This window comes from Arabidopsis lyrata (genome assembly GCF_000004255.2).
Source record: "Arabidopsis lyrata subsp. lyrata unplaced genomic scaffold ARALYscaffold_5, whole genome shotgun sequence".
NCBI lineage: Eukaryota > Viridiplantae > Streptophyta > Magnoliopsida > Brassicales > Brassicaceae > Arabidopsis > Arabidopsis lyrata.
In genome coordinates, this window is record NW_003302551.1 from 5,252,953 (window position 1) to 5,268,708 (window position 15,756).

General features: G+C 35.2%; 1 protein-coding gene across 1 annotated transcript; it reads right to left on the minus strand.

The window, feature by feature from the left end:
- Positions 1 to 1,651: 1,651 nt before the first annotated feature.
- LOC9313213 (protein AIG2 C) lies at positions 1,652 to 3,125 on the minus strand. The gene is made up of 5 exons (XM_002877099.2): positions 2,925 to 3,125; positions 2,776 to 2,848; positions 2,595 to 2,687; positions 2,411 to 2,494; positions 1,652 to 2,014 (listed from the first exon to the last, which is right to left on the minus strand). Exons 1-5 carry the CDS (start codon positions 3,044 to 3,046, stop codon positions 1,889 to 1,891), a joined length of 498 nt encoding a protein of 165 aa, XP_002877145.1. The 5' UTR covers positions 3,047 to 3,125; the 3' UTR covers positions 1,652 to 1,888.
- Between the last annotated feature and the right edge of the window lie 12,631 nt (positions 3,126 to 15,756).

Below are 15,756 nucleotides of genomic sequence, written 5' to 3' on the forward strand. Positions count from 1 at the left end.
ACTCTTGCTCAGACATTTATTTTTCTGTGGTAACAATGCTCGATTGAGAATGCAAAAAATGCAGATGTATTAATTCAAGAGTTCTGATCTGATTTGATTAATTAATAACCATACCATCCATGACATTATGAACAATTGTTCGATTCAATATTTTCATAACGTACAGATCGAAAAAACACAAACAAAAGTAGGTTTTGGGTAACTGTATATGCTTGGTGAAGACCATATGTATTGTCGGCTAATTGAAAATCATCAAGACTTGTTGCAGGCTTGGGAAACCATCACAACTAGCAGCACCATAATGGATTTAAGGTCCTCTAAACACTTTCAGATCATCCACTTAGATTCGGCCACACTTGTCCATTAACACTTGTCCATAAACACATGTCCACTTAGATGGTCAAATGATATTGCTTAGATCAAATTCACTAAACACATTTAATAAAACCGAGATAGACAACATACTTGCCATAATCCATATATACAATCTTTGATGGACACCTTACTTGTCATGTTCTTCTCTTTTATTTGAATCAGATCATATCAGAACTCTTGAATTAATACAACTGCATTTTTGTTTTTTAAAGTTTTGCATTCACTTTTTCTTACATGTTTGGATAATTAGTAGTTATAAATATTGGTCTAACATGTTTGTACAAGTACTTTTTAATATTCATTTAATAATAAACAAATGTTCAATCAGAAATGAATAATATGTAATATAATTATTTACTTAAAATATAGTAACAATAGATCTTAAAATGTAGGAAAAAATAAATCTTATTTTATTATATAATAAAATAGACAAAATACGTTATATTTAGTAACTAAAATGTTTATAAAAGGAAAATGAGAGAGAGGAGAGAGAGAATGTGTGTGCGTGAGAGTGTGTGAGAGAGATAGTGAGTGAGGGTGTTTAGGTAATAACACACAAAAACAAAATTTTTGAAAGATGAAAGTATCTGAGTGTGAAAGAGAACTAGAGAAAGTATGCCAAAGTGATATTATTCCTATATCTTTCTGTCAACATGCATTATTGATTCCTTATTTTTCTTCAATTAATTATCAAATGTATCATATTGAGGACTAAAGATTATTTTAAAGGGTGAGGAGTGAAGAGTGAAGACTAATCACCTATAATCATATTCCATTCAATGTATATGAATCAATTATCAAGAAAACGCTAGTCACTAAGGAGGTGGTGACCTATTTGCCTAACGTTTATAATGCTTAATCGGAATTTAAACGATTTTAAACATTTAAGGCATTTATAAAGTAAAAAATTATAAACATGATATTGTACAAAAGAATTATATAATTTTTTGTCAAAAGCTATACTAAATCGTAAATAAAATTTAGACAAAATAATATTTGATTTAAATCAAAAACTATATGAAGATAAAACTTAGTTAAAAATTGAAAATATACTAAAACAAAACATATGCTCATTTAGGCGGTCGAGACGGTTTTCTAGGTGTTAAATGATTTTTGTATACTATAAAATATTCCAAATCTCTTAAAATAAATATTATAGTGAGTTATTCTATGATTTATTTAAAATTTGTACTTTCAAATTTTCATAACACCACTTTATGTTTTCTTCTATAAAATATAATATATTTATTTTGGTAGGGTTTATGATAAATCGTTATTACAACCACTCCCAACCAAATTATTGCCCGCAAACGCACCGTTTCCAACTGATTTCATGATTCTCAATTGAAGATTTGAGAAATCAGAAAAAGTGCCAACAAGATATCCATACCAACACAAACAAAATCACATAGAAGAGACTCGGTTTCAAGTTTCAACAACACACAAACACATTATTCGAAAACCACTATTTTACTTACTCTCTTCTGCCAAGATTAGCCAAGCTCATCAAGAATCAATCCCCCGACGATAATAATGGTCCTACAGCCTCTTCCATGCTCTTCCCATTTGGATTCTTGTTCCATTCCAACAACTTTCTAAATGTCTCTACGAATTTCTCCGCGTGAATCACTCTCCATTCCTACACACACACACACAAAATCGCAACATTAAATTCCCCCAAAAGATCGGTAAAAACAAAGTCGAGAAAACCATTCCAATCCTCCCACAACGATTTCAATAGGGTTTAACCACTATAAATGCTTTAAACAACAAAACAACCCAACATTCTTCGATTTCCAGAGATTAGTCTAGGTCACGGATCCAAACATTAACTACCTACAAGGCTACAACCAAATTGGTAAAAAACAAAGTCGACAGAACCATCATTCGAATCCTCCAACAACGATTTCAATATGGTTAGCCACTTTAAATGCTTTCAACAACAAAACAACACAACATTCCTCGATTACCGGAGATTAATCTAGGTCCCGGATCATAAAACAATTTCATCATCCGTTAACAAAAAAAAACCAACCTCGAAATCCCATTCTCCATACATTCTAGGATCATCTTTATTAACCCAAACATAAGTTTCAACTTTCATCTTCTCAGAATTATCCTGCAAATCAGAATCACAATCCAGACAAATCTCTCAAAATTCCCAAAACTGAATCACATTGTAATAAAATAAAACAAAGATCTAATTCAGACACACTTACCATTCTTACAACTTCAACTGTTACTCTCTCATAATCATTACCTTCAATCACATCAAAATTATTTAACTCAGCATCCGACACTCCAGTTATTACCTTCACCAAAAAAAAACACCAATTCGATTTTTTAAACCAATTTTGACAAAATCAAAATTTAGAAACAAAAGAGATACAAAAGTCAAACCTTTCCGTTGACTTTTCCCGATTCAGAAGGAACAATACATGGATATGGAAGTCCTTTGAGTTTATATCTGTGACTGTAATAGAAAACCCATGAAATCTTTTGTTAATTTCCGATTGAAAAACGATCATAGATAGCGAGAGAGAGCGTACTAGCTATGAAGAACGGCGGGGACTGTGACGGCGGTGCGATCAAGGATCACGGCGGCTACGGCAGGCTCTAGAATGCTGCCGTAGACGAAGATGTTGTGAGATGGAGGATTAGAGCTAGTCATCTTCTTCTGATTTGATAAATTGGAAACTAATGAAATGATTTAAAACCAAAAAAAAAATATCTGAATTTTTTGATGACCTGACCACCTGAGCAATTAGATTCCTACTCCCTCCTTATTTTAATAATTGTCGTTTTAAGTTTATTTTTTTTTAAATTAGATGTCGTTTTCAAATTTCTATGCAAAATTTCTTACTTTTTAATGTCATATGACATTAAAAAGTAAGAAATTTTGCATAGAAATTTGAAAACGACATCCAATTCAAAAAAATAAAAATTCTAAAACGATATTTATTAAAATATGGAGGGAGTATTAATTAACTTTAATCAATGAGTCACTACTCTCCACCAACTTCCCCATAATTCGTAGCAGAAGAAAAAAAAACTTTGATATATACTTTTGTGTTTCTAATTTTATACTTCACTTATAAAATTTAGGGATTTTAGTAGACTCTATGATATGATAATGGGAAGCTTGGATCATGGAGCTAAGGAGCAGCTTGAACCTGAGGAGCTTGGAGCTAGGAAGCAGCTTGTAGCTGAGCAAAATGGAGCTAAGGAGCAGCTTGTTGCTGAGGAAAATAATGGAAAAGAAGTTATCTTAACCTCGTTGGTTTTGATACATGATCAGCAAATGGGCATGTGTCTCATTTGTACTCTTTTTCCCTTATCTTTGGTTTTATCCCAATGGGTTTTCCAAAGAAAGGTTTTTAATGAGACAAATGATTCACATCCAAATCACCCATTTGATGATCAAGATCTGGCCAGAATATTCAGAAAATCTTCCAAGGTGTTAGGTATCAAGTCCAGCCCATTTTATGCCTAATACAAGTCCAAGAGAAGCCCAAATCAAGTGCCCAATTTGCTGCCCAAGAGAAGTGACGAAAATCAGTAGTTCAAGAGTCATTTTTATCTTTTCAAATTATGTCTTAATTATGTTTTCATTTTCGAGATCTGTCTTGTGAGTTGTTCCAAGACTTGTTCTCTTTTTCACCTTCTTCTCTATATATTCTCTTGTAATCTCATTGTGAGAACTCATCAAACCTTTTCTTTTTATCAAAACTCTTTTGAATCTGTTTGATCACGAGATTGGTGCGTCATATCCTTTCTCAACTTGTGATTGCTTTGGTGTGTCATATCCTAGCAAGATCAAGCTCGTTAGTCTGGAGGCTATTCCGCAACCTCTGGAAGTAACACTCGATCCGCAAGACATCCCCATTTCGTTCTCAGCCCCCTCACTTCATCACCCATTTGTCTTGTTCACCACGGATCCACCATCACCTATCACAATCCATACAAAGAGACTTCAAGGGACTTGATCTTCTCACCGAGGATCGCATCACTCTACTACATTTGACCAAAGCCTTTTCACTTCTACCACATTTGATAATCATTTTTCAATCATAACCCATTTATGTGGTATTGTAGTATAAAAAAGACGGTTTTTCCCTCAGCTGACGTGGCAGATAAAATGCAACATTTAGGGACAAGTATTTGGGGGACAATAAACCTATTCGGGGACAATAATCAAACGAAATGTAAACATCAAACAAAATGAAAAGACCGTAATTAGAATTTAGGAGAACTAGAATCGAAGAACAATGAATTAAAATCGAGAGACAAAAACCAGCTAACATACAAAAATAAGATGAAATTGTGGAAGGCTCAAACTTCGGGGACATATAAACTTTCTTTTGTATGCTCAAACAATGAATTTTGTCCCCGAAGTTTGAGCACAAAAAAAGAAGGGCAAAATGGTCATTACTCATGATAATTGTGGTATGAGTGATAAATGGACCTGCAATGTGGTAGAAGGAAAAATAATTGGGCCAAATGTGGTACTAGGGCTAATTATCTCTAAATTAAATTAAACAATGTTAAATTAAATCAATAAATAATTCTAATTTGATACTTCCTCCGTTTCATATTAAGTGTCGTTTTATATTTAAAATTTTGTTATAAAATAAGTTCGTTTTGTATTTTCAATGTAGATGTTTGTGAAAATTTCCCGTTTTATCTCTACATTATTGATGTGCTAACCAATGAAAAAAATTGTATAATATATTAATAAGGGGTAAAATAGAAAATTTAATGGTTTTCTTAATAAGTGTGAGAAAATCTTAAACGACACTTATAGTGAAACAGAGGAAGTATTATACTATATATAATTATATAATAAAAATTAAATTCAAATTTAAGTTGATGTTCAAATATGTAATTATGTATTTTTTTTTTTGCTTTAAATCAGATCTTTAATATGCCAAAAACCAATGAATTAAATTATTATTTTAGTAATATTCTAATAAAAACTAATGAATGAAACTATTACTTCAGTAATATGCTAAAACTATCAATGTGGGGTGGGGTTAGTGGCATAACTCAGATAAGTCGAAAACATAGAACATAGATAGCTAAGAGAACACAAGTGAAGATGCCATCGGAGCTGACGCAAGTAATCAACATCAAAAGCTCTGGTGGTAACACAACTCAAGGATGAAGTTACAAAGTTGCTTCCTAAACAAAATTTTGAACAATCAAAGTTTCATAACGAATGGTCCCAACAAGAAGTTGTAGTATTCAATCTTTGACTTGTCTCCAAAGATTTGAACCTTTTTTTCTCTTCTCGAAGATTAACAAAAGAGGAAGCAAATTCAAAGATGGAGGATGTGACATGCTTTAAGATAAAAAAAAGTGATAATTTTATTATTTGAATTAAATGTTAAGTGATAAAGAAAGTGACCAATAAGATTAGAACATGTGGTATAGACAGTTTTTATCATGTACATTTGCAAATATTTTTTAATAACTCATTTTTTGGGACGCAAATTAAACTAGAAACATTTTTTACCCTCTTTCTTCCTTTTTAAAATTTTTTAAATATTTTAATGGTGAGAACTCATCTAAGAACTTTGGTAATATGAAGTCTCGTTTAATTCCTTAGTGACAGATTGGATTAACTAACTTATTGTCCATTTCTCGAGTGAATCTGGTTGATTTCTCCTTTATCGACTATGTACTCCTCCCAAAATTTCCACTTGGTTCAAGTGGTGTTGTTGCAAGGAGTTTGATGTCGAAGGTTTTAAACACTTCGATGCTCGTTCTATCTTCAGGCTCCGCTATTCGGTGCTTGGTCACTTTTGCGGCTACAACCAAATTTCCGATTATTAAATCTGTACTTGTTGCGATTTCAATCCCAGGTGTAAGATCACTAATTGTGTTCTATAATTCTTAAGGCTTCGATTCACTTTTTAGCAATTTATGCGTCGAGATTCGAGGACCCCTCCTTGTCTTTAGTGGATTAATTGTTGTGTTTGCTCCTATCTTTATCATGTATGTTTTCCGTCTACCTCTGGTAGTAGCAGTCTTTTTATTACTTTTAATGTGGTTTTTTTTCAACACAACTTTGGATCAAACAAATTAGTGGACTCGCTAATTTGGTTTTGAGTTGGAATGGTCCATGAAATTTAGCGGAATTTGCGATGAAGCAAGAGTTTTAATTGAAACAAGTTGCAATGGTATCAGATATATGCTGCAAGCAAGCATGCCCAAAGGTGTTCAAGAGGTCGTTGGTGTCAATATTGATGACAACAAACAACAAATTGACAGTGAAAAATTGCTTTCTTAACAGCTCAATCATACTATTTGTTAGATATATATAGTTCGCAACAATTTCATGAGGCGATTTTCTATAGTTGAACAAGGATGGTTCATTCGTACGACGAATCATTCAACTCTTTGAGATGCGAGAATATAAAAGCCTATAGGAAAAATAAACAAAATTAATGTGTGATTCTAATGATGAATTAAGTTATGAAAGTTGTACATGCGGTAGGGGTTACAGAGGCAGCCCATACCTTCCATTCAGATGCAAAGATTAGTTTTTAATTGTGTTAATTTATAATTCATATTTTTATTTGTTTTCTGATCTACTCGATCATTATTTACTTTAGATCTTCAATCGAAGGAGCTCTATGGGATTCTCTACGATTTCCTAGTTTTATCTTTAGATTTCAAAGAAGTTTGTTTTTACTTTTTAAAAGAAAAAAGAATTGTGGAGCCAATGAACTTAAAAAATCTGCTCTCCTTTCGACTTCCCTTGTACCAACTTTTAGTTATTGAAATCCAATCTCTTTAGACAAAAAAAAGTCATTATTATTTATAAAAAAAAATTAAAATAGCGATACTATGGCAACGACACCAGATCTTATGATAAGGATCAGATTCATCCGGTTTAACAATAGATCCATCAAGAAAACCAAGCTTGTTAGAGTGAGAGTAAGATATTTCGCTCTGATACCATGTTACCAAATGAATCTTATTCTCATTAATTTGCAAAACTATACAATTGAGGGTTTATATACAGCTCAAAACCAAGGCCTAAACCATAGCCTTAACCAATAATTAGAGACTCCTATACAATTAGAGACTCTCTATACAGACTCATACTCTATACAGACTCATATAACATAATAGAGGTTGTAAGTAGTGCTGAAATTAAAAAAAAAAAAGCACTTATGAATTACATTTTCAATAATCTTTTCAAAATCAAGCACTATATGGTTTTGGCGACAAGGAAATAGGTGTGCTTTGTTCAATTGCAAAAAAAAATCAAATATATACTATGCGTCAATTTAAAAATATTAGAGATTCCGATGTGTAAGGATTTCTGGCCTCAAAGGTGTCGACTTTCCTTGAGAGAAATCCAAACAAACCAAGAACAGAGAAGCGGAACCAAGTTTGTGTGTCAGAAACAGAAGAAAGAACAGAGCTTTGCTTTGTAGTGTTTAAGGACTTCAAAATCAGAAAGAAAAACAGAGCACACACGAGAACTTTGGTAACCCAGTTCACTCCCAAAGGGTAGCTACGTCTGGGCCGAGTATTGTACTCGGAATCCACTAGAATCAAACACACATAGAGATTACAACAGAAACAATAAGTGACCCGCACCAATGCCCTTCACCAGCACTTGATGCTCACTCTATATGTTTCTATACCCTAGAGAAAACTATGAATTAGTTTAAGCTAATACAAGTTTTCTCTCTTACTCTCTGTATCACCAACACAGCACACTCCTATACTCTCTACCTTAAAGGTTCCTTTTATAGCATAAAGCCAGGAGACCTATGCGATGACCTAAAGTAGACGCTCCTCCGATTTGTCTCTCTTGACAGCTCAGCTGAGAAAACGCGTGCACAAGCTGACAAAGACTCCTTTATCATTTGAATGCACCAGAGGACAACGGGTACGGATGCATTGCTGGCTTATGTAGCCGTTTCCTCTATTTGTGGTCCAAAAGCAGTCTAAGTGCGGTTTAACATACATCAACCTTAGTAAGACCTTGAGTTTAACCCGGGAGTCTTTATCTTGATAGGTCTTTGCGTGTGCTTCACGGTTTCATTCTTCACAAATCTCCACCTGAAACCTTGATGGCAACACACCACAATCGCATAACACTTAAGAGAGAAGAGAAAGGTACCTTTTGAATCTAGTTGCAGGATCCCATACTCGGATTCCCTGAGCATGCTTACTCAGACTTGACCTGTAGGAAGGTCAAGGCCGCCTGAAACTTACTTACTGGCACGATCTTGGTAAAGATGTCTGCTGGATTCTTCTCATTAGAAATCTTGATCACATCAACATCACCATTTGAAATCACATCCCGGATATAGTGATATCTGATGTCTATGTGCTTCGTTCTTTGATTATGCACATTATTCTTGGAGAGTGATATTGCACTTTGAGAATCACAGTGAATCTCAACACTCCTTTGTTCATACCCAAACTCCTTTAGCAGACCCTTAAGCCATACTGCTTCTTTCACTGCTTCTGTCTGTTACATGTATTCAGCTTCAGTACTTGAGAGAGCCACAACTCTCTGTAATCCTGACTTCCAACTGATAGTGTTTCCTCCAAGAGTAAACACAAGTCCAGTGATTGATCTTCTTTTGTCACGATCAGCTCCATGATCAGCATCACAATAACCAACAATCTTGAACTCAGAACTCTTCTTGTAGAAAATCTTAGTCTTTAGAGTGCCTTTAATATATCTTAAGACCCATTTAACTCCATGCCAATGCTATTTAACAGGATTACTCATGAAACGGCTAATCATACCAACAGGATAAGCAAGATCAGGACGAGTACCTATCATTGAGTACATGATGCTTCCTAGAGCATTGGAGTAGGAAATTGATTTCATGTAGTCTTCATCCTGTGCCTGTTTCTCAATTGTTGCTGCTCTCAACTTTAAATGAGCTCCCAAAGGAGTTAATGCAGACTTTGCTTCAGTCATAGAATAAGTTTCAATGATCTTATTCAAATAACCTTCTTGTGATAACCAGAGAACACCATCTCCTCTATTTCTGACAATCTCCATGCCAAGAATTCTTTTAGCTTCACCTAAATCCTTCATGTTAAACTTTCGATTAAGGTCTTCTTTGAGCTGAACAATATCCTCTTTATTCTTGGCTGCTACCAGCATATCGTCTACATAGAGCAGCAAGTAAACCATTGAACCACCAGGAAGTTCTTTCATGTATGCACAACTGTCAAAATAACTTCTCACAAAACCGATCTCTGACATATATGTGTCAAATTACTCATTCCATTTCTTTGGAGCTTGCTTCAGACCATAAAGAGATTTATTTAGCAGACACACCTCATCTTCTTTGAATATGGATTCATAGCCTTCAGGAGGTGTCATGTAGATCTTCTCTTTGAGCTCACCATGTAGGAAAGCTGTTTTAACATCTAGTTGCTCTAACTCCAAGTCCTCTTGAGCAACAATTGACAATAAGATCCTTATAGAAACATGCTTAACTACTAGAGCAAAGATCTCATGATAGTCCACACCTTCTCTTTGAGCATATCCCTTGGCTACAAGCCTTGCTTTGAATCTTGGTTCCTTAACTCCTGGTATTCCCATTTTGAACTTGAAAATCCATCTACTGCCAATAACCTTTTAATTCAATGGCCTTTTAACTATAGTCCAAGTATGATTCTTGGTCTGAGAATTCATTTCCTCATCCATAGCAAGCTTCCATTTGAGCCAATTTGCATCTCTTTTAGCTTCCCTGTAATCTTCTGGTTCAACTTCTCCACCATCTTCTATGGTGTAAAGAGCTTCAGCAAAATAGTCTTCATCATCAAAGCGTCTTGGTGCTCTGATCTCTCTCCTTGTTCTATCTCTTTCTAGATGGTAACTAGGAGGTGACTGACTTATGTCAGTTTGAATCCCAACATCATCAGCATACATCGTATAGGTTGCAGGACTTGATCTTGCTGGGTTGCAGGACTTGATCTTGCTGGTGACTGATCAACTATGTCATTCCGATTATCTCCACCTAAGGTAGAGCCCTCATCAACATCAAGATCAAGATCAAGATAAGAGTTAGGAGTAGCATCTTCTTCATCATACACTGCTTCCTTCTTCTGCATCAAATCTTTGTAAGCAGCATTTTCTTGAAAGATGACATTTCTGCTCACAACACACTTCCTCTCCTCAAGTAACCAGATATTGTAGCCCTTGACACCAGTTTGATAACCTATCAGAACTCCCTTCTTTGCTCTAGGGCTGAGTTTACCATCATCGGTATGAACAAAAGCTATACACCCGAATCTTCTTAAGTAATTGTAGACTGATGCTTTACCAAACCATCTTTTATCAAGAACTTCAAAATTCAGAGCCGATGATGGAGTCTTGTTGATGATAATAGCCACAGTATGTGTAGCCTCTGCCCAAAATTTCTTTGGGAGACCAGAGTCACAAAGCATGCTTCTTACTTTCTCCATCAGAGTTCTGTTCATACGCTCTGCAACACCGTTTTGTTGTGGAGTGTATGCACACGTCCTATGTCTTTGAATCCCCTTAGACATGCAGAACTCATCAAATAACATGTTGTTACAAAACTCAAGCCCATTGTCTGTTCTAAAGAGTTTTAACTCTCTTATCACATTGATTTTCCACAAAATTAATCCAGTCAACAAACTTCTCAAAAGCCTCATCTTTGGTTTTCAGAAAATAGATCCATACTTTTCTTGTGTAATCATCAATAAATGATATAAAGTATTGACACTTACCAAGTGAAAGTGGCACTGATGGACCCGCCCATAGGTCAGAGTGAACATATTCAAGCTTCTCTTTAGTATCATGTTGAGCCAAAGTGAAGCCAATCCTCTTTGCCCTACCATAAATACAGTCTTCACATGTCTCAAGTGTTGAAACTTTTTTCTTGTCTAGAAGCCCCTTCTTTAGTAGTAGATTCATGTTTTTCTGACTCATATGCCCCCAGTCTTCTATGCAGAGAACAATATCATCTTGTCTCTTTGTCACTACAAGTGATTCTCCAATTGCAGGTCTCCATTGTAGCAAATACAGTGTGTCACATCTCCTACCAGTCAGTAACACACTTCCAGTAGACTTGATACTTAAGATTCCATTTTCTGACTCAAAACTACAACCAACCTTTTCAAAAGTTCCCAAAGACAGGAGATTTCTGTCCATTTCTAGAACATATCTTACATTTGTAAGAGTAACGTTCATGCCTGCTTTATTTATCATCCTGCTAGAACCGACTCCTTTTACTCTTGCAACAATCTTGTTGCCCATTCTCACAGTACCGCCAGCATTCTCATCTAGATCATCAAACCATTCTCTCTTGTGTGTCATGTGATAACTGCAGCCAGTATCCATGATCCATTCGTCTTCGATATGAATGTCAGTAGAAGACAGTGCTTCTGACACATATAGGCCAGTTGCTTCAGCTAAATGACCTTTACCATTTGATGATTCTCCTTTGCTAGCATTGTTGCCTTTTGACTGAGTCTGAGACATGTTCTTGTTAGGACAAGAGCTCTTAAAGTGCCCTTCCTCTCCACAAATCCAACACCCTTTCTTAGTGATATACTCTATATTTACCGCTTTATCATGGTTGTTAAGATCCATTTTATTGTGTTTCATTAGTATTTTCATTGTGTTTTGTTGCATTTAGTGTCCAAGTGAGTCTTCTTCCATTTTAGAAGTCCTATAGTGTCTATGTGTGTCTTTTGGTGTGTTTTGTGTGTCTTTTGAGCAATTTCAGGTTAAAATAATGGACGACACACATTTGGATGCAAAGAAGAGAATTGATGATTCAGAACCAGTCCGAAGTCCCTCAAAGATCGACTCAGATGGAAGTCTTTCATTGCGATTTAGCTTCAGAGCTCTTCATACAAGTTATAGGAAATTGAGTTACCTTTCCAACGGATGTGATTTCAAGCAAATCAGAGCTTCTATGTAAGAATTATGGTGGTTTTAATGGAGATATATCACTCTGGCGCGGAAAAGAACAAAGGAGGAGCCAATGAACATTTTAATCGACCTGTTGGTCAATTTAATGGTCGATTGGGATGATAACAGGCCACAGACGAGAAGAAATCGAGGCAGCAATCGACCGATGCATCTATAGAAGCCTTTGCAAATTTTTGGGTTTGATCCGGTTTATCTCGGGTCAACCCGGTTCGATTCTATTTTGTATTTAAGCAATTTTTAGACATTTTGTAACCTAAGTTTTCTTCTATAGAGTCGGATTTAGATCCAAACTCTCTTCTTGATATTTTGGATTGATCTTCAACAATTCATGCCACTTTAGTGAAGGATTCTTCATCTTTATCTTGTATCTTTATGTTTATGCATTTCCTTTTTATCTTTCACCATGTTTAGTAGTTAGTCTTTTTGTTGGATCATGGGTTATGCTAGATTAGGATAATTTGATGGTTAGATGATGATGATTTAGGTTGCTTATTGTTAGATCCTTCATCTAGGTTGCTCTTAATGCTAGTTTTGACTTGATCACTCAAAATCTAGACCTTAAGCAATTCATGCCCGGAAGGTGTTTGTGAAAATGCTTGAACCAAACCTTTATGAGCTTTACATATCTAGCCAACGGGAGTTGATGATTAGAGTGTTTAGTGAACCAATTGAACTTGTTATTAATGCTCAATGATCATTTGATTGCGAACGGAAGTTGTTGATGATTAGATGATTAGTGAAGTGATTAGTACCATGAAAGTGGATTAGTCATATTTTTGAGTTTCATGTTCTAGGATGGTGCTTAATTCAACCTCTTGCATCATTGTTTGATTGTTAGTCCATTCTCATGATAGTTAAACCCATGGTCCAATGCTTTTCTTTATTTTACTTCTTGCTTTCTTATCTTTTCATCAAAACAAAAACATAAAAATCATTTCCTCTGGATTAGTTTGAATCTCGCATCTTTATTGTTGCAATCTTTATTTCTTGTGGTTCGACATCTAAAATACTTCCGCGATAGATCGTTGGTGCATTTAGATTATTAATTGATAAAAACGCATAGATCAATTAGATCTTGACTTAGATCTGGATCTCTGTCCTTCGGTGTTATTCTTGTCTCTCTGTTCAGTTCTTCCTCTGACCCTCGATACTCTTCTTGTTAGATCCAAACTCAAGCTCCTTTGAGTAAGTTGCATTAATGACTTCATCTAACGTTAAAGTGGTTCTTCCAGACCCATACTTTAAAGTATCCCTCAGTTGATCAAACGACTTAGGTAATGACATTAACAACAATATAGCTTGATCCTCATCCGAAACCATAACATTTGTGTTCTCTAGATCAGCTATAATGTGTAGAAATTCATCGATATTACCTTCTATGCTGAGATTTTCAGACATCTTGAAGCTGTATAGCTTCTGCTTCAGATAGATCCTGTTAGGTAGTGCTTTAGACATGTACAGCTTGTCTAATGCACTTATCATAGCCGCAGCAGTTGGTTGTTTCTTGATCTTCCTCAGAACTCTATCAGTAACACTTAGCACAATAGTGCTTCGAACTTTTCTTCTTTTTTCATCCAAAGCTTCTTGCTTTAATACCTCTTCTTTCTCTTCTTCTTCAGTCAACGTCAAACCCGACGTTTTCTCCACCAAAGCATCAACTTCCTTTAACGCAGAGCTCAGACCTAGGATATCCAGATGCGCCATTAGTTTCTCTTTCCACATAGTATAGTCTCCCCTTCCATCAAACTTTTCAACCTCTATTCGAGCCGATGACATGGTTCAGTGTCTTTGAAACTTCACAGAACCAGAGAACAACGAACCTATAGCTCTGATACCACTCTGTAAGGATTTCTGACCTCAAAGGTGTCAACTTTCCTTGAGAGAAATCCAAACAAACTAAGAACAGAGAAGCGGAACCAAGTTTGTGTGTCAGAAACAGAAGAAAGAACAGAGCTTTGCTTTGTAGTGTTTAAGGACTTGAAAATCAGAAAGAAAAACAGAGCACACATGAGAACTTTGGTAACCCAGTTCACTCCCAAAGGGTAGCTACGTCTAGGCCGAGTATTGTACTCGGAATCCACTAGAATCAAACACACACAGAGATTACAACAGAAACAATAAGTGACCCGCACCAATGCCCTTCACCAGCACTTGATGCTCACTCTATCTATTTCTATACCCTAAAGAAAACTATGAATAAGTTTAAGCTAATACAAGTTTACTCTCTTACTCTCTGTATCACCAACACAGCACACTCCTATACTCTCTACCTTAAAGGTTCCTTTTATAGCATAAAGCCAGGAGACCTATGCGATGACCTAAAGTAGACGCTCCTCCGATTTGTCTCTCTTGACAGCTCAGCTGAGAAAATGCGTGCACAAGCTGACAAAGACTCCTTTATCATTTTAATGCACCAGAGGACAACGGGTACGGATGCATTACTGGCTTATGTAGCCGTTTCCTCTATCTGTGGTCCAAAAGCAGTGAAACTGTGGTTTAACATACATCAACCTTAGTAAGACTTTGAGTTTAACCCGGGAGTCTTTATCTTGATAGGTCTTTGCGTGTGCTTCACGGTTTCATTCTTCACACGATGAGACCCAAATACAAAGTGGTAAAAAGTAAAAACGACCCTAACAAATAGTACACGGCCCAAGCGTATTACACAAAACAAATAAATGGTTTCTTCTAATCAAATTTAAAATATGACAAGAAGAATAGGAAAAAATAATAAAAGAGTAACAAATAGTTTATATCTGCTCACACTTTCATCTAAGTTTAAACTTAAAAGTCCAAACTAAACCAAAAACATTCATTGAAATAAAAGTAACATATGATAAAAACAACAGCACACAAAGTAATAACAGAAAATTATATTTAGAATGTGGGGAAACAAAATTCAAAATATTCCCTAACCAATACGACAAATGTACATAGAATCAGCAACCTACAAACGCAAACAATCCAGCACAATGCGCGAGAGCCCTCCCTAGTAGCTAAAAGCCTAAAAAAAACTGCATTTAAAAAGGAAAAAACAATTAATATCTTCCAAATTTATAAACAAATAGATAAGAATATATAATTTTTGTCTATTAAAAAGAAAAAAGATTTATCTCATTTTTAGTGGTCAACAGATCTCTTAGTCAGGTTATCCCTCTTATAAAAATAAAATAAAAAGATTCCTTAAACCGTTTTTTTTTTTTTAATTTGAGATATGAGGTGAATCCAAAAAATAAAATAAAATCCATATCTATCAAAGTTGTTGAATTAATATCAGTTAATTTAGAAAAAAGGGAAATAAACAAAATAAAATCCTAAAAGGATTTGGAATTGTAAAGCATTATATAAACAATCGTATGGCACCTAGTCTCATCATAATTCATCAACACAACTCTCTCCATCTTTCTCTCATTAAGCTTGTTCGA